Below are 23758 nucleotides of genomic sequence, written 5' to 3' on the forward strand. Positions count from 1 at the left end.
GCAAGCATCATCCCAGAAGGTAAAAGCTGCTACACTACAAAACTGATATAAAACTCACTTGTTTTCCAATTGAAATATTAAAAAATCCTTGAAACAAGAAATGTACTTGAAAAGATAATTTGCATAGCATAATATTATTTTCAGAGTTATTTTCATATATTGTATTTTGAAGTGTATTCTGTCTTAAAGCACTGGCAGATCTGTTTACTTGTTTAACTATATACAAAAAAAAAAAGATTTAGATTTTTTTTTATATATATATATATACATACATATATATATATATATATATATATATATATATATATATATATATATATATATATATATATATATATATATATATATATATATATATATATATATATATATATATATATATATATATATTAATTGAAAAGTTCAACAGAAAACTTTAAAACTTTACAAAACCTTAAAAATCATCTACTGGCTAAATGACCACAGCTAATTAATATTTATGAGCAAACAAATACGGTTTACATTTTGCTATCCCTCACTTTTCAGATTGTTTCTGATTTGTCTGCCCCTTATCTGAAAAACATATTTTGTCAACCGAACCCTTTTGACCTGTAATATTTACTCCCTGAGATTACGAAATTAATATTTCAATAATTTAAAGGGTTCACCCCAAAAGGAGAAATCGGTCATCATATACTTACCATTTTGTTGTTCCAAACATGTACAAGTTTCTTTCTTCTGTTAAACTAAGGTAATATTTAAGGTACCAAATCTTGTGTGTTTTGCCTTTACTCACCCAATGGTCAACAAGGCTACTTTATGCGGATTGAAAGCCGAAACCAGCACATCCAGTGCTAGTACTTAACATTCGTTTTTTGGGGAATTGATGACTTGTGACTTGTCATGAATGGAATTGTTTTCTCTTTAAAGAATTTGTACTTTTACTCAAGTGTGGCTTCCATTGACTTCCATAGTAGTAAAAAAAAAAGACGATGGAAGTCAATGGCTACTGTCAACGTTCTGGTTACAACATAATGTTGTTTGAAACAACATAGGGCTGAGTAAATGATGACAGCATTTTCATTTTTGGGTGAACTATCCCCTTAACAACACATTCACATGTTCACGGTTGTCTTATGTCAATTAATGTTCACACGCCATATGACGTGATAAAACATAAAAATATTAATAATAATAATTTTAAAATTATTTTTAATGTTCCATTGATAGATATTAAAATAATTAAAATGATTTGTTTTAATGTTCTATTGATAGATATTTTAATATCTTATTGTCCCTCACAAACCAGAGCATGCAATTCCCATGAACTCTGGACTACCTACATGCTAAGATTGTCTAGACCGTGGTTTCCCCCCAAAAAATCAGCATGACCCATTCTGACACCCTTTCTCTGACTGACCCTACACTGCTCTACATGCATCGTATCACTGTATAACACCAGGCTGGGCACGCACACCGCTTAACACGCAACCAGATCCCAGCAGCAATGATGACGAAGCTGATTATGATGCATACAGTCTGGGAGGCCTCGTCAGCTAATTGTGTTTGATGCTGCGGCTGATCATTGAGGCCAAGTGTCAGGTTGCGTATTAAAAGAAGCAACATTTTCATCAGGAGAGCTTGCTAGAACCATTGTGTTCCCTTTGAAGTGGGCTCATTGAAGTCCCCTTGAAGAAAGTGGTGTGTAAAATGCTGGCGAGAGAGCACACAGCTGTACCCATCGAATGGAAAATAGCAACTGGGATTAAAGCGCCACTGCACAGATGGCCCGCAGCCAGATCCAGCTACGCTGAAATCACACAAAACTTGCACATTGCAAATTACTTATGGAGAATTCAGAACGACTGGTTTTTTTTATAATTTATTTGTATTTGTGATTTGAGAATTATTAGGTAGAAATGGAGAATCAGAATGTGTTGCAGGGCAGACTCAAACCTGTTTTAAGTTGCATAAGCATAGTAGCTCAATAACACATGAACAGGATATTGATTAAATCTGAAATGCTGAATTCGTTGCCCAGTCCTGTCTGACTGACGGCTACTTTCATTGGTATGCGTTTGCATGATCTGTGAATAAAGCTCGTCCCTCGATGTCATGCATGAGCGTGGGAGGTCAAATGCAGTTCTTGCCAAGGTTATTTACTCTTTCCCACCATTGCCGGAAATTTCCGTTGTTTGTAAGAAAACGCTTTTGACAGAACTTTACGTGTTTTCACGGTTATACTGTAGGGGTTGATGGACTCGATCTATGTTTTGATTATCATTCTGAATATGATCCAGATGTATTATATGACAAAAAACATATTTTGATATATTAATACAACAAAATATTATGGGGGACTTGATTGTGTTTGCGGGGTGCACTGTAACGTGTTCATGCTTCGCTTTTAAAAATGTGCATTATTTTTCATATATTTTACCTCTATTCTACACTGCTCTGTCCCTCCTTGTAAAAACGGTCGGATGGTTTCCGGGTTCTATGAAGCCAGTCCCTCAAAAATACGCAAAGAAAAAAATACCCAGCAGTGTTCTGATTCGCTAACCGCCTAGTGCACGTTTCTCGGAAACCTCCTACCTTTACCGGCTGTAAAGACTGCGGCTCTATAGTGATCACTACTGAATGGCACCTTTTGTATTTTTAGAACGATTATAGCCAAATATCTGTTGCAAGAACTAGTTTGTAACGTTAAGTGCTTGTCAGATAACGTTAAGTATAAATGAACACTACACAAACTGGTTTGCAGAGCAAAAAAGCGCTGTCATTTGTTTACTTCCTTGCAAAAACGTACAATTAACAATACGAATTATTACAGGAAAACACATCGACAAAAAATAAGGCATACTTACAGGTTGTGGCCCGTAAACAACTTCTGTTTTTAAAGCTGGAACTGCTCCATCTTTCAGGACAAGCCATTGTGCCAATCCTGCATTGAACTCGCAAAGATATTGGAAGCTTTCCTCCGTAAAATGTGCAGCACAGAGAGCAACATTTGGGTAATAATTAGGAGGGACAGTTATAAAATAAATTTTAACCATTGATCCCTAACTACTAGGAAGTCCCTAGGAAGGCTGAACAAAGCTGACCTCCAATGAAAATAACAGCATTTCTTCAGCATTGCATGACCGACGCCTACTATTCCACAGCAATAAAAAAGGGCCTCGCCCCCCTTACTTAATATTCTCGGAGGAGTATGTAAATATTAGCGATGGTGATGTCACTAACCCTGGGGGAATGTCTGTAGTTCTTATCGGACGTTTGCTGTAGTCCTTAGAAATTGATTTCTTTAAAAGCAAATATCTCCCTTTGCTTTAAACATTGAGCGTTGTAACTTTGCAGATGTTGTTTATGCTCAAACAGTAACATTACACACTAGCTAAAGTTAGAAAAATTAAATTGTGTTTTACTGGCCCTTTAATGCAAAGACAATAAAATGTTCTTCATTAGTGAATGCAAAAATAATAGTAAAAATAATAGTAATAATAATTTTAAAAAAATTGTTTGCTTCCAAATGTGTCTAATATATAAAATCAAAAAATAAATAAATAAATAAAATCATCTCCTAATTTATTTATTTGTTCCCTATTGCTGACTGTTTTTACATTTATTAATATTGTTTACTTTTAATAATAAAAGGAGTGTGTTCTGTAGCATATTTGTTGCAGCTGCTTAGTGCAGAAGCTTAAACCGTTTTTTATAAGGTAATATTCAAATATTAAATACAACTATTTATTTGTATATTGTGCAGTCAAAAATGTAAAGGACACAACATGCAATAACGCAGCCAAACAACAAATGTGACATTGTGATACTTTTCCAAAAGACAATAGTATTGTGACAAACCTGTTGTCATCCACTTCTGAAATTTGGGTATTGTGACAATCCGTGTGCAGACTGTCAGTCTGTATCAGTAAAAAAAAATTGAATTTGACCTCTGGCTGACTAAACACGTCTGACATTTCAATGACATGGCCCTCCTGCTACCAGTCCAGCTGAGCGACCAACCATAACACATGATGAACACATGTCGCTTTGCTGCATAGCTTTCTTTTTCGTTTTTATAACCGTTTTTATGTGATAACCCACGCGTTTTAATATTTGAAATTATTCAAATTGTTTGGAAATGCACCATGCCTTGCACTGACCATATGCTCTGTTTCCTTTTCCTGTTTAGTAAATGACACAGAGGAACTAGGTCCTCTGATGACCCTCAACGTTTCTGCTGATAGCAATAAGCTGCACCTCCAGGACCTGGACGCACTGAGCAAATACAAGTTTTACCTACGGTGTTGCACACGGGCGGGCTGCGGACCAGCTGCCAGCGAGGAGCGCACCACTGTCCCCGAAGCAAGTGAGTACGGGTAGCAGCTGCTCAGGGGTGGGGTCGTCTCGGGGGAGTCAGCCTGTGGCATTCCAAAGGACAGGGAATCTGGCTCTCTGACATGGATGACCAAGTCGCTGTTGTTATGGGCATCGACCCGGCGAATGCAGGGGACATTATTTCGACCTCCCATCTCACCAAGCTTTTCATATGCCCATCTAAGCATTTCTTTATAGCTAAACAGTATCATAACACTGTGCGACTGGGCTGCATTCATCAATGTCCTGGAAGACCAAGCGCTTATTGATTTGAGGGTAACAGCTTGCCTGCAAAAAGGAAGAAGAAATAATATGTTGCCTTTGGGGATGGAAATGTTGGATTGTTATTATTACAGACGTATAATAAGTTGGTAATCAAGATCAAAAAATATATTAAAAGTAAAAAACACACAACTGTGAATTTCCAGCACATTCATCATGATTAATGGTTCACAGCGACATACTTATCATTGGCAGTTAGCAGATTGTTGATAAAGTGCTGTTTATTTCCGCTTCACTAAGGGTTCACATAGGAAGTTGTATTTACGAAAGAAATATGATCGAGATGAAAATCCCAAGGCATAATACCAATATTCGGCAGAGTAATAGAAGGCAGTCGAGAAAACAAATGACTGCTCTGATGTGAGGAGAGATATCTTTATGTGTCAATGGGAAACAGCCGCATACATTACTTCTTTTAAAATTATGCCCTTGTATTTCTGGACATGTTTCCATGGCAATATCACGTTTTTGGCCACAAAAATGGTGAAACATTGCACCAAACACATAGTCACTGCAATATCGCCATACGTAAAAAGACTTTCAAAACCCTTTTGTAATGCTTTCATATTTCTAGCGTGACATTTAAAAGTATGACTTCATATTTTTAAATACCTTTCCTTGTTTCTTGCTATTGCATTCTGGCTTCAATGCTTCGGTAACAGGCACTGCTGTCTTATAAACAAGCCGTCTTATGAACTAAAATTGCTGTGATCTCAGTGTCTTTCTGTCGTCCTTGCAATATGTGTTTTTCACTGCTTTATTGCTTTTGTTTTGCCAGCTTCAACAGATGTGGCCTCTTTCAACATCAGTATGAAGTATTCTGTTTTCTTTAGCACTAGAAACAGCTAGCACACTAGACTTACAGGATACATTTGTAGCTGTACTGTAGGACTTTGTCTTGAAAATGCATGTGTTCATATGAGGTAATCATTTCATTTCCATGCGCTTTTTTTTTGCCCTGTCTTAGTGTGAGCCTTCCATAGATGTGAAGTCTTCCATAGATGGTTGCTAAACTAGATAAATCTCACTATTAACCTGTCATCAGCTCTATGTTGGTAGATGAAACTAATTGATTTATTCCATTTAATCCAGTTCAATCCAATTGAAATATTTCTTGCATAATCCTATGGCTCAGCTAACACAGACAGCTAAACATCTTCCTATTTAGTACATCACAGGCCTAACTCTTTCGTAGACACATCACATGAGTTCAAACCTTTTTAAAATACTGTCTTTTTTCCAGGAAAATCCGGCTCACAATTTCCTCCAAGAAAAACCACTGTTTCCCCTCCGGCTAATGCTACTCTTTCTTCTATAGGTACTAAACCACACGACAGCAAGTCTGAAAGGGAACAAATAGGGAACAAATGAGGCTTTTTATGCCAATATTCTCTACAAATATTCAGTTTTGTAATAATGGAAACACATTTTTTTCAAAGGTTTGGGGTCGGTATGATTTTGTAATGTTTTTAAAAGAAGCTTTATACCAAGGCTGAATTTATTTGATCAACAAATACAGTAAACACAGAAATACTGTGAAATATTATTAATGTAAAAAAATTAAAACAGTTTTCTATGGGTGTGTTTGTACTTCACTGTTTTTAACTCAAACAAAAGAAAAATTGAGTTTTGGCCATTCATTTACACTTTAAAAAAATTCAGGTCTCCAATGGAAAATTTTATAGGGACTGATCACAGCTAAATTTGGCCAACTAAAAATGTATTCATTCACAGAATTTCAATTCGGCTTACTGAAAAATTAAGATGTGATCAGACACTATACCATTTTCAATTGGAGACTTTTTTTTTGTACAGTGTACAACAAAATCCATTATCATCTCCGTGTGAGCTACAAATACACATTTATGAAATGGTGACATAATTTGCATGCATATTATGTGTTTCTTTACAAAGTGAACTTGCCACCCACTGGCCTGCCATGCTATAATATCATTTTCACAAATCTATGTGAACAGGGATCGTTTGTCATCATCTTGTCATCTATAAGCAAAACTTTTCAAAAAAGCAAAGTTTTTTTTTTCTTCTGTTTTTAGTACATCAGTGTTGTGTAAACATAGCCTAATTTTATATAATTGTATATTACATAAAATGTAATTAACTCTTTCCCTGCCACAAGCATTTTTGGTCATTTTCACAAGATTCATGACCCCCAGAATATTTTGTTGCATGAACATGCAATATATCAAAAGAAAAACAGAACCTCTGCTTTTAAACCCCCAAAAATATCTGCTTTATTCTAGCTTTATATGCATTATTTGGTAACGCTTTAGTATGGGGAACACGTATTCACTATTAACTATGACTTTTGCCTCAAAAAACTCCTCATTTACTGCTTATTAATAGTTAGTAAGGTAGTTTTTGTAGCATTTAAGTTAAGGTATTGGGTATAAGGGATGCAGAATAAGGCATTAATATGTGCTTTATAAGTAAGGGATAATGTACACCCAGCCAGTTGTTATCGCAGAATAAACCCCGACAGAGTGATCAGGTCTTGCATCACTCTGAAGGGGTTTATTCTGCGATAAAAACCGGCTGGGTGTACATTATCCCGCTTATTACACGGCTACTAGTCTCAAATAAATAATTATTAGACACAAATTATTGTTTTGAGATTAAATATTTGATTAGCTCTTACGCAAAGCTTCCGCGAAGAAAAACAGTTCCAACCTGCTTTAAGCCTTTATCTATTGCTGCTAAATGTTGAAAATGAATGCTGAAAGGGTTAGTTCGCCCAAAAATGAAACCAAGCCTATGATTTACTCACCCTCAAGTCATTATAGGTGTATATGACATTCTTCTTTCAGACAAATACAATCGGAGTTATATTTAAAAAGTCCAGGCTAACTTTAATCCAAGCAGCCTAGTTGAAGTCCATAAAAAATGCAGCTGTCCGTCAAATAACGTGCTCCACACGGCTCCGATGGGTTAATAGAGCCTTCTGATTCGAATCGATGCGTTTGTGTAAGAAAAATATCTATATTAAAAACGTTATAAAGGAAACCTGCCTTGAAGTCTTCCATTGAAACCCACGGCTGTTTAAGCCACAAGATGGCGCATACCGCTGGAATGGGCGATTGACCAATCAGAATCAAGTATTTCACAGAGCCGTGTAATAAGTAAGGGATAATGTACACCCAGCCGGTTGTTATCGCAGAATAAACCCCGACAGAGTGATCAGGTCTTGCATCACTCTGAAGGGGTTTATTCTGCGATAACAACCGGCTGGGTGTACATTATCCCGCTTATTACACGGCTACTATTCTCAAATAAATAATTATTAGACACAAAATATTGTCTTGAGATTAAATATTTTATTAGCTCTTACGCAAAGCTTCCGCGAAGAAAAACAGTTCCAACCTGCTTTAAGCCTTTATCTATTGCTGCTAAATGTTAAAATGAATGCTGAAAGGGTTAGTTCGCCCAAAAATGAAACCAAGCCCATGATTTACTCATCCTCAAGTCATTATAGGTGTATATGACATTCTTCTTTCAGACAAATACAATCAGAGTTATATTTAAAAAGTCCAGGCTAACGTTAATCCAAGCAGTAGTTGTAGTTGTGTTTGAAGGCCATAAAAAATGCAGCTGTCCATCAAATAACGTGCTCCACACGGCTCCGATGGGTTAATAGAGCCTTCTGATTCGAATCAATGTGTTTGTGTAAGAAAAATATCTATATTAAGAATGTTATAAAGAAAACCTGCCTTGAAGTCTTCCATTGTAACCCACGGCTGTTTAAGCCATAAGATGACGCCAGCGTTAAGCATAGAAGTAGTACCGGTCAAGATAACTCGTAGTACCCGTATGAGCGGGTGTTATCTGGAAATAACGTACCGCTGGAATGCGCGATTGACCAATCAGAATCAAGTATTTCACAGAGCTGTGTAATAAGTTCTAATAAACAGCTAATATCCTAGTAATATGCATGCTCATAAGCAACTAGTTAATAGTTAATAACTGAACCTTAAATTAAAGTGTTACCCATTTATGGCGAGGTGAACGAGCGAGAGACATGGGAGGAGCGAGTGAGCCCGGGGATGTGATTGTGAAAGAGCATCACCTGCGAGCCACACCGGTCTGGAGTCCTCTCATGAGGGAGCTGGAGACCGGTGTGGCTCGCAGGTGAATCTCTTTCACAATCACGTCCCGGTCTCGCTCGCTCCTCCCATGTCTCTCGCTCGTTCACCTCGCCACACCATTATTTTATTATCACCACTTGAATGTGGGTGAGTTTCATTAAAAAGCAACATTTTGAGCAAAAAGCTGAGAAAATCAAAGATGTCTAAATCAGATTCGGTATGTTGATCAAAACACAGACAGAGTAGATCGAGTCCATAAACACCCCAAATCGTACACAGTCGTATTGTCCTGGATCAGCATTTCAATTGGTAACATTAGGCTGTTTTGATTTATATGCTGTTTATTATTGATGAGTATAACAGTGAAACACAGAAAGCTGTAAAAACTCATCAGTGCCAGGGAAAGATTTAACAAAGCTAACTTTTGAGCATTGTTACTCCTTGAGTTTCACATGATCCTTTCAGAAATCATTCTAATATGCTGCTTTTCTTTTTAATATCAATGTTGAAAAATATTTTTTGTGTCCTTTGATGTATAGAAAGTTCACAAGAATCACACTACAAAAGTCTTTACTGTCTCTTTTGGTCAATTTAATGCATGCTTGCTGAATAATTTTATTTTGTTAAAAAATCTTACTGACCCCCAACAACAGTGAACTGTATATATGGCCGAAGGGTCAAGGTCTAAATCATTGGGGCTTATCGGGGGACTGAGGACCAGGGCTGATGTTGCACACCAGTGGCTTCTAAATGGATGAGAGGAAACCGTTTAAATTCAGTGTCTACCTTTACCAACAAAAGCGGCTTTCGGAACCAGTCTTGCAGGACACGTGTGGAGCGAGTTTTCCTCCCTCCCGCTGTGGTGGCAGATGTGGACTGACAAACCTCCAGCTAGCTCGTCAATATTTATGGTGCCATTTCTATGTCAAGCATAGGTGTCACACCGCACAGATGATTAACACAATTTCTACAATAACAGGGTGGATGGAAACACACCACGATTAGAGGATGTCATTTGAGCATGCGGCGATGGGCAGGATAGGCACGGTCCTTCAGTGCAGATGGATTCCTGAAAAGAGCCTGAGAATAAATGTGTTCCATTTGAATGTTTTGCCCAAAGGGAGAGGTGTTGGGTGATTGAGATGTGCGGTAATGAGTTTTGACAGCAGACAACAGTCTGCCTAATTGCTACACCTGAAGGTGATGAAAACACAAGTTATCTGTGATTGATATAGCTCCGGTGGCATGCCGCGTAGGTAGCAATTGTCCAAGTCGAATACTTTTGGCTTCCTGAATAGAAGCAGTTCAGGTCTTCCTGCGGCTCCCAGAACTCGGTGACTGCGTAATTATCACTCAGCGACAGTCTAGATTTATCTCTTATTATTTCATCTTATTTCGCCCAGTGTAACGAGCACATCATTATTTCAGGTCGTTAATTAGTCATTTAATTACAGAAGACTCGCAGCTATGTTTCTGAATTAAACCACATCCCATTCCACCATCTGAAGATCCGCCATTTGTTTGTGACATCCCATCACGTTAATTTCCTCATGTCGTGTCCTATCCAGCCGTGACTCTCGGGTTTCCAGCGGCAAGCAATTAGTCTGACCACAATGAAAGTAAAAATGCTCTGCGACGTAACAAAATCCCAGCCAATAAAAACCCATTTAATGTTTAATGCTGCATTTACATGACAAAATTACCGTAATTATGAAAATGGTAAAAACGTTCGCATGTTTATCAAACCGGTACTTTAATTTTGTATAAACACTTACTTTTCTTACTTCATTGGTGATGTGATTCACTACTAAAATTAATGTATTTAAAATGTTGTGGAAAACACTTAAGCACTTTATTTTACAGTCCTGTTCCCATGTATACTATGTATTATTATAGTAATTGTAATAAGTGGGTAATGACTTGGTACTAACCCTGAACCTACCCCTAAACCTAACCTTAACCCATGTAGTTACCTTATATTACCCAGTACTTTATTTGGTAAGTACACTGTAAGTGCACATACTGTAAAATAAAGTGCAACCCACTTTACATACAAAAATAGCGGTCCCACTTTATATTAAGTGGCTTTAAAGGAGTAGTTGAATGAAAATGAAAATTACCCCATGGTTTACGCACCCTCAAGCCATCCTAGGTGCATGTATTGACTTTCTTCTTTCTGGCGATCACAGATTTATATTAATAAATATCCTGATGCTTCCAAGCTTTATTATGGCAATGACGTGGTCCATTGAGTTTTTTCCTTACCAGCCACTGTGGTTAGTGGTTTGCCAAAGTTACTAGCCCCTCAGCATTTTCACTGGCCAAAATATTGTTGTTGGGAAATGTGTTGTTGGCTATATGTAAATGACCACTGTACACAGTGATTTATAACATTTTTATAACAAATTTAGAACATGACAGCATCAAATAAGGTCTATTTAGCACTGATACAGTTGTGTGTAGAACCCCTAGAGGAAACAGGTGCTTGTCTGAAAAAAATAAGATTTGTTGGTGTATAATTGATTTTATTTTTGATTTTCAACAAATCTTATTTATATATTATAAACGTATTCCATACGGCTCCGGGGGTTTAATAAAGACATTCTGAAGCAAATCAATAGGGTTTGTAAGAAAAATAATATATATAAAACTTGCCTTCGGTATTGCGCTTATGAAAAAAGCGCAACTGGCACGACGCATCACTAGAGCGCAAGCGTTTTCGTCTGCAGGAGGCATTATTGAATATAGAAAGTGGGATGCCTTCTAAAAACCCCTGGAACTGTGGAGTATGTTTATGATGGATTGATGTGCTTTTTTAAGCTTCAAATTTAATGGACCCCCTTACTTACATTACAAAACTCGGAAGCATCAGGATATTTATTAATATAACTCAGATTGTGTTCAGAAAGAAGAAAATCATTTAATTTTCATTACTAAAGCGAACTATTTTTTAAACTACTATGTATTTACTATGTATTTACATCCAAAAATAAGTACATTGTACATATTGTGTTTATATTGTATTGAAAAACACTTGTACTGCTATTGAGCCGGGATACGGGTAAGGTATGGACAGGTTTGGTTGTATGGGTAAGTTTAAGCGTGGGTTAAGGTGTAAGGGAAGGCTCAACAGTGTAATGTAATACAGAAGTGTGACCCTAGACTACAAAACCAGTCATAAGGGTCAATCTTTTGATTTATTTTTACATAATCTAAAAGATGTATGGTTTGTTAGGATAGGACAATATTTTGCTGAGATACAGCTATTTGAAATGATGTAATCTGAATGTGCAGAAAAAAAGTGAAATATCAAGAAAGTTGCCTTTAAAGTTGTCCAAATGAACTCCTCAGGCCTGCATATTACTACTAATAATACATTTTTGATATATTTACGGTAGAACATTTATGAAAAATATTCATGGAACATGACGACAAATTACAGCTGTAATTACTTGCAGGTATTTTTATGTAAGTAAAATGTAAAAACATTTATGTGCACAATAAGTGCATTGTATCGAATAATTGATTTAAATGTTAGTAATTAAATATAAAGGGGGACCAAATAGGTTTTATATTTATGTCTTCAAAGCATCACGTCTGGGTAGGACAATGTAACTGTGATACTTTTTCCATTTGCAGTTTATTGCGACTTGACAGTGCATCAAAAAAGAAATTGTGTCATTTACTAACCCACTGTGTCATTTCTCTCTTCTCTCAGCTGTGTTGAATATTAGCACCTCAGTTAGTCACAACTTTGCAAATATCAGCTGGATTCCAGGCACAGAGCAGACGGAGTCAGAGTTATATGTTGCATTTATGAACAACCGTAAGCCTTTCTTACTGTTCTAATTCTTGGAAACTCAAAGTTCAGTAGTATTTATTAATCACTCTTGTCTAAATTCTCCATACAACCGTTTTTGTTTGGTCAAAGTAAATTAAATTAAATAGTTTATTAGTGATTTGTGTAAACTTTATATTAGTGTCATATATTTATAGATGTATAGAATTTATAATATATAATTATTAGGGCTTAGGGCTGTTTTTATCCACTATGCTCATCTTGTAGGTGAAGGTAACTGGAAGATATCCGATGTGCTAAACTCTTCTAAGACTTTCCACGTCATTGAAGGGCTCGAACCTGGGACTGAATACACAGTGCGTCTTATGACTAAAAGCTGGGTTGATAATTCTAGTATTTTTGAAGACGTTATCAGGACCAGGGCCAAAGGTGAGGAGAAAATAGTCTCCGATATGACAGAAATGCAAACCAAAATCGTCTTTGTCTCTTCCTTTCTCATCTCATCAAGAGTGCAAGCAACATCCTGTGATAAAATTATCATGCGTTGTGTTGGCCATGTCCATCCCAGAGCATGTGTTCTGTGGACTTGATAAAAGTCATTATGCTTTATCAGCCTCTCCCATTGATTAATTAGACATACAGCCTGGCAGTTTAATATTAATAGCAGCACATTTCCATTCTAGAGTTTGCTCATTTAGTGTCAGATGTTCTCGCTGGATGTCAGTATTCAATGAAGTGCCCTCAGTAAATGTCAAATTATGAGTCGGTAAGTGAATGTTTTGTCTCTCACAGGTCTGGCCAGTATTCACGGTGGCATCTCCAACCAGGGATGGTTCATCGGGCTCATGTGCGCCATAGCTCTGCTCACTCTCACGGTGCTCATAGCCTGCTTTGTGAACCGAAATAAAGGCGGAAAGTACTCAGGTATTTTCTCACACAATGAAACTAATCAGTTTCTGTAGAAAATTGCAGAGTTCTTTTGTAAATGTGAACTGAATCCTTTAAATAGCAGTCAGATAACAAGAACACCCTAAACTGCCTGGAGATTTTCTTTTAAGAATGAAAAAGGTTTTACAAGAAGCAAAAAACACACTGAATGTAAGAAGGAAAAACATTATATATCATATTCACACTCCGATCAGCACGGCACCACATGAAACATGTTAATGCATTTATTTTTAGAACATTTTGCATATTCTTATTGGGGGCTGCAAATTGCATTCAATCTAAGGTTCTAGCCAATAACATCGTCGTATTCTTAACTGGATCGCTTAAACCAATGTAACCTATTACTTTACAAGAACAGCATGTCAAATCTGTTCATTTACACGTGTTAATATGAATGTGCAAATGTGCTTGTTGATGAAGTATAATTTAAAAAAAATAATGTAAATCTTATTTTTACGAAGCAGCTGTGTGAAATGTAGATACAGGCTAACCTTAAATTAACTTATATATGAAACACTTTCTTTTTAAATTTGTTCAGCATTTTTATTTTATTTTATTAAATGCATATTGATTATACAGTGACCTTGAGCTTTCTATGTACCTTTTATTAATTACTATTAATGCTGTCAATTGATTATTATTATTTTTTATCTCACATCTTTTCTGTAATTAATCATGATTAATCATAGTTTTTAATATTTTCATATTGTGATCATTTCACAGTTACTCTCCAAATTGAAACAACTACAGTATATTTGTAATATTTAATTAATGGCATCGTTTATGAATGATGGACAATATCACTGCATACTGATACTGATAAAAAATTATGTATTTTTAAAAACATTAATCATAGACATTTAACATTACAGTATAGTTAAAAGCTATACATTTTTATTATTTATTAAGCTTAAACATTTTTTTTTTTTTTTAAACTTTTAATTTAAGGGAACTTAAAGCAATTTTCACATAAACCCATTATAATAAATGTCATATTTACCTGTGGGATATACAGAAATTGAATAAAGTTATCAAATACTTTACAGTCTTCACTGCATAAATTGTAAATTAAATATATAGATTAGTCCTTATCAAAATACAATATTAGGCTGCTGTGACTTTTTCAGACATGACCCGAACATGATGTGGATCTGACGCACATACTATTTTCTCACAACTCTTTAAGTTCATTTAACACTGCTCTTATGAGAATACTCAACATACATATATACATACACTGTAACGGACTTCTCCTAGAGTTAGGTGAAGATCCAAATGCAGTCTTATTGGGCAATACAGAAACCACAATTGGTCAAAACTCCATGCAGGTAATCACAAGCAAACAGGGAAATCCCGGACAACAGGCAGAAGATAAAATACTAAGATAACCAGGATACAAGAGCTCAGAATAGCAAAGTAATATTGACCATACAAGACTTTGCAAAGAATGAGTGAATGCACAGAGCTTAAAGGGGTACTTCAGCGCTGGGAAGATGAATCTGTATTTAAACTGGGTCATCAATGCAGTAGAAATGTGAAATTATTTTTGAATTTGGTGCCTTCTAGACTGAGAAAAGACAGAAAATGTATTTTTGTCCCATGAGGATGAAAGACTACAATTCCCAGAATGCTTCGCTGCCCTGTGAGGCCATTCCCAACACCACCAACTTCATTACAGTGACTGAGTTAGAGAAGACACTATAATTAAAAACTGAACGTCACCGCGCGAGTATCACAGCCCTGAGCACTAACTGCACGAGTGATGAGAGCTGAGGTAATCGCGACTACATTCGCGGCATACATTCACAACGCCAGTTCAGTCTGGCACGCGTTTCAGTTCATGCCTTTGCAAGCTTAACTTTCATAGAAATGAATTTGAGAAGTTAAAAGACTTACATTGCTCACCATAGCTCCGTTTAAATGATCCTGTCTGCAAGCTGAGCTCTCCCTGCCAGCTGAGTGTTATCTCCCATCCCCCATGCGCAGATTCAAAACATGCGGAAATAGCTCCCTCTGCTGGCTGTAGTCTTTAGCCTTTGGGCAAGCATTCCTCCTATGATGCAAAAATCGTCATTTTGCATCATAGGAGGAATTTTTCCAGAAATAAAATGCATAAATCTCTCGTCTCAGGGAGATATAAGGGGGGAAAGCACAATAATTTGAATATTCTCCAGGGTTTCTACTGATACAAAGCCATATGCTAATCGCTGAAGTAACCCTTTAAATAGGGGAGAGTAAACGAGATAATAACACACAGGTGGAAGTAATCAGAATATGATTACTACAGGCAATGGGTTATGGGAAATGTAGTTTATGGTGAGATATAGCAGATAGAAGGAGTGACCTCTGGTGGAGATCATGGGCACTCCAGCTGGTGGGTGACACACAATGAAAAAGAATGAATAATATTCTCACTAAATTAACAATGCTCTCTTGTGTTTATTCAGTGAAAGAGAAAGAAGACCTGCACCCCGATTTGGAGTCCCAGGGTATAAATGATGATACCTTCTGCGAGTACAGGTATTCCAAACGGCCACCGAGATTTACTACTCACAGCTCACATAGTGGCAGAATGACGGCAACCTCTGACACTGTTTCCTTGTAATTTGTGCATTTTTTCTTTGGTTTGAAAGCCAGCACCAAACCAGCCCGAGCTCTGGACGTGCAGCAAGCTAAAGTAACCACCACACGTATGTGCTAAACAATAACAACAAAACCAATGTTGTTCACACATCAGTGCCACTGATGTGTTCCTGTTTCACGTGGTGCTTTGTGAGTAGCTAGTACACATGTAGATACAATGGTTTCGCTGTAAAAATGAAAATGAGCTTGTACTGAGATCGAAAAGATTGCCCAGTAGGATGATGGTAAACAATCCGTTCTAGTTGAAAGACGCGTATATCTTCGGGCAAGCAGTAAATGCGTTTCTTGTTTCATTAATCATTTGGATGATGCAATTTTTTTGCAATCTCTTTGAGATGTAGTGACAAACACAAATCTGAAATATTTTGTGCCGATGTCTTACATTCCACTATTTGAAACACATTGCTTGTTTTATACATACAGTGTGAATGCATGAGCTTCACAGTCTGAGTGAAGTTAATGCATGCTCAAATGCACCCATCCTCACACAAGTTTGAATATTTCTATCATATTGGTCCTTCCATTGGGTTTGGGGCTGGTTGTTTCATAGGTTTCTGTGTAGGTGATGCTCATTTTTAAAAGAGGTGTTCACACAATAATGACAATTCTGTTATTACTTACTCATCTCATATTATTCGGAACCTGCACAAAAATATGGTGGGTTTGTAAAAAGCAAAAAGGTTTGTTTTCGTGCCAATGCAACTAGAACCGTTCCTTACCGTTCTTAGAACAGTTTGGTCCGGCGGTGGAAAAGCAAGATTCTCCTATTAACAAAAACTGAAAATTGGCAATGAATAACTTACATTTCTGTTTTTCCTCACACAAAGTTTGAACACAACTTTGCACTACCATTCAACATTTTGTGAATAAGTATTTTATGTTCACCAAGGCTGCATTTTTTTTTTTTTTACCAGAAAAAGTAATGTTGTAAAAAATATATATATAATTATATTTTAATTTAAAATTAAATTATATTAAAAAAACTGTTTTCAAAGCTGAATTTTCAGCAGCTATTACTCCAGTTTTGTGTCACATGATCTTTCAGAAATCATTATAATATGTTGAGCTGGTGTTTAAGAAATATTTCTTATTATGATCACTGTTGACATATTTATCTTAATATTTCTTTATAGTATAAAGTATAAAGTTCTAGTATAAATGTCTAGTATAAAGTTCAAAAGAACAGGATTTATTTGAAATAATTTGTTTTTGAATTGGTCAAAAACATTTTTTTTTCCAAATAAAACTTTATCTTTATGCATCCTTGTGAAAAAAAAAAAAAATAATAATAAAAAAATTCTTACTTTCCCATAACTTTTAAAGGAGTAGTGTATATAGTTGGACTCTAGTGCACTTTCTTTTTCATATAGACAATTTTTTTTAACCATTTTGGAGATTGAAAGATTATAAAGTCCAATAAAGATTATTCAAAAAATGATTTTTGCATTCCATATTTATTTTATTGTTTAAAAGTGAAAGCAAATGGGTTTGGAAATACATGTGAGTAAGGACATAATGACAGAATATGATTTGTGTGAACGTGACTGAAGAAATCTGAACTTCTGAATTGTGTAGCTCCTCTAAATCTAGTAGAAGAAGGTACTGGCTTAGCGTTAGACCAAGCAAATTTAACAAGGACAAAAACAGCCAAACTCAGTTATATTTCCCTGTCTTAAACAGCGATAATGATGAGAAACCATTGAAAAGCAGCCAGCATTCGCTGAATGGTGACTTGAAAGGGGGAGAAAGTGGAGACAGCATGGTGGACTACGGAGACGAGGACACTCACTTCAACGAGGACGGCTCTTTTATCGGAGAATACTCTGGACGCAAGGAGAGGGTCTCCATGGAAATCAAGGGAAACAATCAGAGCACAGCGTAACGGACCACGGACAATTTATTTGTTGGACAAGCTCTCATAAAAGGTCAGTCAAAAGGAAGAGGAAGGAAAAAAGCACGACGTAACAGCACCCGAAGGACATTTTTGCAATTAATGTGTTATTGTCAAACTCTCAGTCTTACTCACATCATTTTAAAAGGCTTAGTTTGTTTTGCGTGCTGTAACTGATCAATCATGCCAGTTGTGTATACTTTTGTGTTGATGTTTTTGTATTAAATCTTTGCAAATCATTGGTGATTTTGAAGCTGCCGGAAAGTTTGCTTTTTTGTAAATGCAAACTCTATAAGAAGATAAAACACCTTTCTTTGTGTCATCATGTAGCCAAGCAAGTTTTGTGTCAGGGTATGAACTTATTATTATTATTATTATTATTCTTTCAAGGCAAATATTATTGACATTTTATATTTCAGATACTGTATACTGTGCGTTCATTAAATGTGGGTTATTATGTGTACGAAGGAGTTGTTGCTTAAATAATCGTAATTTCTGTTGAAATCCAAAAAGGGTAAGGCAACATAAAGGTCGACTCACAATTAGTCTCATATGCTTTGTTGAAAATGTTCTCATTGAACTGATTATAATTAACAGTTCGGGCTATACTAACAAGCTGCATAGCCACATTCAGTACCACATAAACCTTACAGTGAGTCTGCTGCTGTTAACCTGCTAGCCATATTTTTTCAGTATCTTATCAAATACTCATGTTCATATGTAAAAAAACAAAAAACAAAAAAACAAATACTACACACACACACACACAAACACCTCTCTTGCCTTAGAATGACCTTGATGTTTCGGTAAGTATGACATAACAAATTACATTCTCATGGATTCCGTTACGCAGGGTTGGATTTCCAAAATTCCACATTGGCATTAAATCCTATGAAATAGTTTTATTCATAAATGGACACTTCAAAAACACCATAATATCTCCAGAAAACACAATTGTGTTCATGTTTGTGTATGTTTTTGGAATGGCTCCACATTAAGTCAAACCCAGATTCTCTACAATGTATCTGTACGTTCTGTTTGCATGTTTAAGGATGTTGAATGAGGTTTGTGTGCAGATTTGACATTAAATTGTATCATTTTTTTCTTCATTCTGGATTTGCTGAATGCAGCATCATGGCCTTTTTCCTTCTTGAACCTTCTATGTTGATTAATGCCTAAATGCACGCATTCTATCGTAGTGTTTTTATGAATGTGCGGGAAAGTTTCATTTTCGAGGCGTGTTTCTGCATGCAGGTAAAAGCTGACTGAGGATGACAATTCCAAAAACACTGGAGTTAACACAGCAAAAAGTATTGGATACTGCAGGCAGAGTCTGTAAAAAGATATATCGTGAGTAAAGATCTATAAAATAGTACATCTGTCTGAGAGCTACGCACCATAGATTCCACTATATTCCTGGAATATGGTTATACCAAGCATATCAGACATTGTGCTCAATAAGCTTTCATCCCAGAGGAAATCTATGTATTTGGCTGTAAGAACACGGATGCGCTCTGTCAGGGAAATAACTTCAGTGAAAGTGGTGGAGTAGTTGGAAATGAGACAATGAGAATAAGAACGAAAGGGTCAGCCACTCTAAAAGAAAGAGTGTTATGATGTGTTCAGCATATACAGATACGGCAACTCGCAGCAACACGGACATATCAATAAAGTAACATTTTTACTGAGTGGGCAGCCTGAGGATACAATTGATGAATTCCACGAAATAAAAAGCTGGTAATGTATTAAAAAGATCAAAGATGTTCAAAGATCTGTGGAAGAATAAAGCCACACAGTCTGATGGATGGATGGATGGACGGATGGACAGACGGAGAGGCAGGCAGACTGAAACAGATCACAGACAGACAGACTGAAGATAGACAGATAGATATCTGAAAGAATAGTCTCAACATACTGCAAGTTTTCAGCAGATTAATTGGTCTCCAAGTCTAAGGGGCTGTCAGAGATTCACTTTAGATAAAAGCTTCATTCATCAACATTTTGTGATGCAACTTCTGCAAAGTAAAGAATACAGGAGAGTTTGTTTGTTTGTTTTTTTATAGTTTTTTGTTGTTGTTTTCTTATAGAGATAGAGTGAGCAGTATTTAGTGTGTAGAATAATCTCAGGATGGCTACCTGAGCTGACTGTAGATTATATATATATATATATATATATATATATATATATATATATATATATATATATATATATATATATATATATATATATATATATATATATATATATATATATATATAGTGTATATGTTTATTCAGCACCTTGTTGAATTAGTGCCATGCAGAATTAAGGCAGTTCTGAAGGTAAAAGGGGGTCAAACACAGTATTACTATCGTGTTCCTAATAATCCTTTAGGTGAGTGTATACAGTATATATGTATATGTAAGGGATAATGTACACCCAGCCGGTTGTTATTGTAGAATAAACCCCGACAGATTGATCAGGACCCTGACACGAAGCGGAGGGGTCTTGCATCACTCTGAAGGGGTTTATTCTGCGACAACCGGCTGGGTGTACATTATCCCGCTTATTACACGGCTACTAGTCTCAAATCAATTAGACACTAAATATTGAGATTAAATATTTTACGCAAAGCTTCCGCGAAGAAAAACAGTTCCAGACTGCTTTAAGCCTTTATCTATTGCTGATAAATGTTGAAAATGAATGCTGAAAGGGTTAGTTCACCCAAAAATAAAACCAAACCTATGATTTACTCACCCTCAAGTTATCATAGGTGTATATGACATTCTTATTTCAGACAAATACAATCGGAGTTATATTTAAAAAGTCCAGGCTAACGTTAATCCAAGCAGTAGCTGTTTTTGAAGTCCATAAAAAATTCAGCTGTCCGTCAAATAACGTGCTCGACACGGCTCCGATGGGTTAATAGAGCCTTTTGATTTGAATCGATGTGTTTGTGTAAGAAAAATATCCATATTTAAAACTTTATAAAGGAAACCTGCCTTGAAGTCTTCCATTGTAGCCATGGCTGTTTAAGTATTTAACAGTCACAAGATGGCGCCAGCGTTAAGCATAGAAGTAGTACCGGTCAAGATAACTTGTAGTACCTGGATGAGCGGTTGTTATAACAAACCGAAATAACGTTTGTTATAACATAAACAAACATACTGCTGGAATGCGCATTTGACCAATCAGAATCAAGTATTTCACAGAGCTGTTTAATATATATATATATATATATATATATATATATATATATATATATATATATATATATATATATATATATATATATATATATATATATACAGTCTTGTTCAAAATAATAGCAGTACAATGTGACTAACCAGAATAATCAAGGTTTTTAGTATATTTTTTATTGCTACGTGGCAAACAAGTTACCAGTAGGTTCAGTAGATTGTCAGAAAACAAACAAGACCCAGCATTCATGATATGCACGCTCTTAAGGCTTTGCAATTGGGCAATTAGTTGAAAGGGGTGTGTTCAAAAAAATAGCAGTGTCTACCTTTGACTGTACAAACTCAAACTATTTTGTACAAACATTTTTTTTTTCTGGGATTTAGCAATCCTGTGAATAACTAAACTAATATTTAGTTGTATGACCACAGTTTTTTAAACAGCTTGACATCTGTGTGGCATGGAGTCAACCAACTTGTGGCACCTCTCAGCTGTTATTCCACTCCATGATTCTTTAACAACATTCCACAATTCATTCACATTTCTTGGTTTTGCTTCAGAAACAGCATTTTTGATATCACCCCACAAGTTCTCAATTGGATTAAGGTCTGGAGATTGGGCTGGCCACTCCATAACATTCATTTTGTTGGTTTGGAACCAAGACTTTGCCCGTTTACTAGTGTGTTTTGGGTCATTGTCTTGTTGAAACAACCGTTTCAAGGGCATGTCCTCTTCAGCATAGGGCAACATGACCTCTTCAAGTATTTTAACATATGCAAACTGATCCATGATCCCTGGTATGCGATAAATAGGCCCAACACCATAGTAGGAGAAACATGCCCATATCATGATGCTTGCACCTCCATGCTTCACTGTCTTCACTGTGTACTGTGGCTTGAATTCAGAGTTTGGGGGTCGTCTCACAAACTGCCTGTGGCCCTTGGACCCAAAAAGAACAATTTTACTCTCATCAGTCCACAAAATGTTCCTCCATTTCTCTTTAGGCCAGTTGATGTGTTCTTTGGCAAATTGTAACCTCTTCTGCACATGCCTTTTTTTTAACAGAGGGACTTTGCGGAGGATTCTTGAAAATAGATTAGCTTCACACAGACGTCTTCTAACTGTCACAGTACTTACAGGTAACTCCAGACTGTCTTTGATCATCCTGGAGGTGATCATTGGCTGAGCCTTTGCCATTCTGGTTATTCTTCTATCCATTTTGATGGTTTTCTTCCGTTTTCTTCCACGTCTCTCTGGTTTTGCTCTCCATTTTAAGGCATTGGAGATCATTTTAGCTGAACAGCCTATCCTTTTTTGCACCTCTTTATAGGTTTTCCCCTCTCTAATCAACTTTTTAATCAAAGTACGCTGTTCTTCTGAACAATGTCTTGAACGACCCATTTTCCTCAGCTTTCAAATGCATGTTCAACAAGTGTTGGCTTCATCCTTAAATAGGGGCCACCTGATTCACACCTGTTTCTTCACAAAATTGATGACCTCAGTGATTAAATGCCACACTGCTATTTTTTTGAACACACCCCTTTCAACTAATTCAACTAATTGCCCAATTGCACAGCCGTAAGAGCGTGCATATCATGAATGCTGGGTCTCATTTGTTTTCTGAGAATCTACTGAACCTACTGGTAACTTGTTTGCCACGTAGCAATAAAAAAATATACGAAAAACCTTGATTATTCTGGTTAGTCACATTGTATGCTATTATTTTGAACAATATATATATATAATATATATATAATATATAATATATATATATATAATATATATATAATATATTTCCATGTTTGAGATCATTCTTGCAGCACCATCACAACATTAGCACTGCAGAATTTCTGTTCTTTGCTGAAATGCATAAATACCTGGACATTTTTTTAAGTAGCAAGTTTTCTCATATCTTTACAGAGGACTTGTGTCAAACACTGAGTCAACTGTTTGTAAAAACTCTGAAGTATAGATCAGCATTTTATTTTATTTATCCAACCCTTAGCTTGGGCTTTATGCTTTGGCTTCACAGTGCACAGCAGGAGATCTGCATCCTGACTATCTCTTTGTACAGTATCTCTATAATTCTGAACTTCACATTCCGCACTCCTTAAATTCTCACATTTTCTATGTGAACTGAATTTCATTACTGCTATCTTTCAAACGATGTAAACAGAATTATAATTGCTCTCTCCCCAGTTAGCATTTATTTAGCTGTTGGAAACCATAATGCATACCTAGATTGCAGTGCCTACATTTCCTCTATAATGAGGTTTGCATTGCGTATAGAAAAACTTTAAATGAAGCTTCCGCGGCATCCAATCAACAGCCATCTCATTTTTAGCTACAATTAGGGGTCTAGATAGTAGCCTGACCTAGAGATGCTGAAATATTTGTGTATTAAATTCATTTTTTTTTTCTTTGCATGTAGCTAGAGACAGACCTCCAGTGAAGACAGGGCCACAGGAATGCTCACACAGACTGTGTATTGATTGGATTTTTTGCAGTCACTTCATTACTTGCTGAAGCTTAGCAATGCATATTTTCTTTTGCAAAAGCTT

The 23758-nt window shown here is 36.2% G+C and overlaps 1 protein-coding gene across 10 annotated transcripts in view; it reads left to right on the forward strand.

Moving 5' to 3' along the window:
* Nucleotides 1-19128, forward strand: part of chl1b (cell adhesion molecule L1-like b) — a 123747-nt gene extending 104619 nt beyond the window's left edge. For 5 of the 10 annotated variants that reach the window (XM_067460231.1, XM_067460233.1, XM_067460229.1 and 2 more), the window contains 8 exons: nucleotides 4172-4348; nucleotides 5417-5446; nucleotides 5882-5956; nucleotides 12457-12564; nucleotides 12805-12966; nucleotides 13330-13461; nucleotides 15933-16005; nucleotides 17809-19128. In XM_067460231.1, coding sequence (XP_067316332.1) covers nucleotides 4172-4348; nucleotides 5417-5446; nucleotides 5882-5956; nucleotides 12457-12564; nucleotides 12805-12966; nucleotides 13330-13461; nucleotides 15933-16005; nucleotides 17809-18010 — 959 coding nt within the window. In that variant the 3' untranslated portion in view covers nucleotides 18011-19128. Of the gene's footprint in view, nucleotides 1-4171; nucleotides 4349-5416; nucleotides 5447-5881; nucleotides 5957-12456; nucleotides 12565-12804; nucleotides 12967-13329; nucleotides 13462-15932; nucleotides 16006-16118; nucleotides 16176-17808 lie in introns of all 10 variants that reach the window. The other 5 variants (XM_067460235.1, XM_067460236.1, XM_067460234.1 and 2 more) reach the window with 5 other exon arrangements.
* The last annotated feature ends 4630 nt before the right edge of the window (nucleotides 19129-23758 follow it).

This window comes from Pseudorasbora parva, chromosome 12, assembly GCF_024679245.1.
Source record: "Pseudorasbora parva isolate DD20220531a chromosome 12, ASM2467924v1, whole genome shotgun sequence".
In the NCBI taxonomy this organism is placed as follows: Eukaryota; Metazoa; Chordata; class Actinopteri; order Cypriniformes; family Gobionidae; genus Pseudorasbora; species Pseudorasbora parva.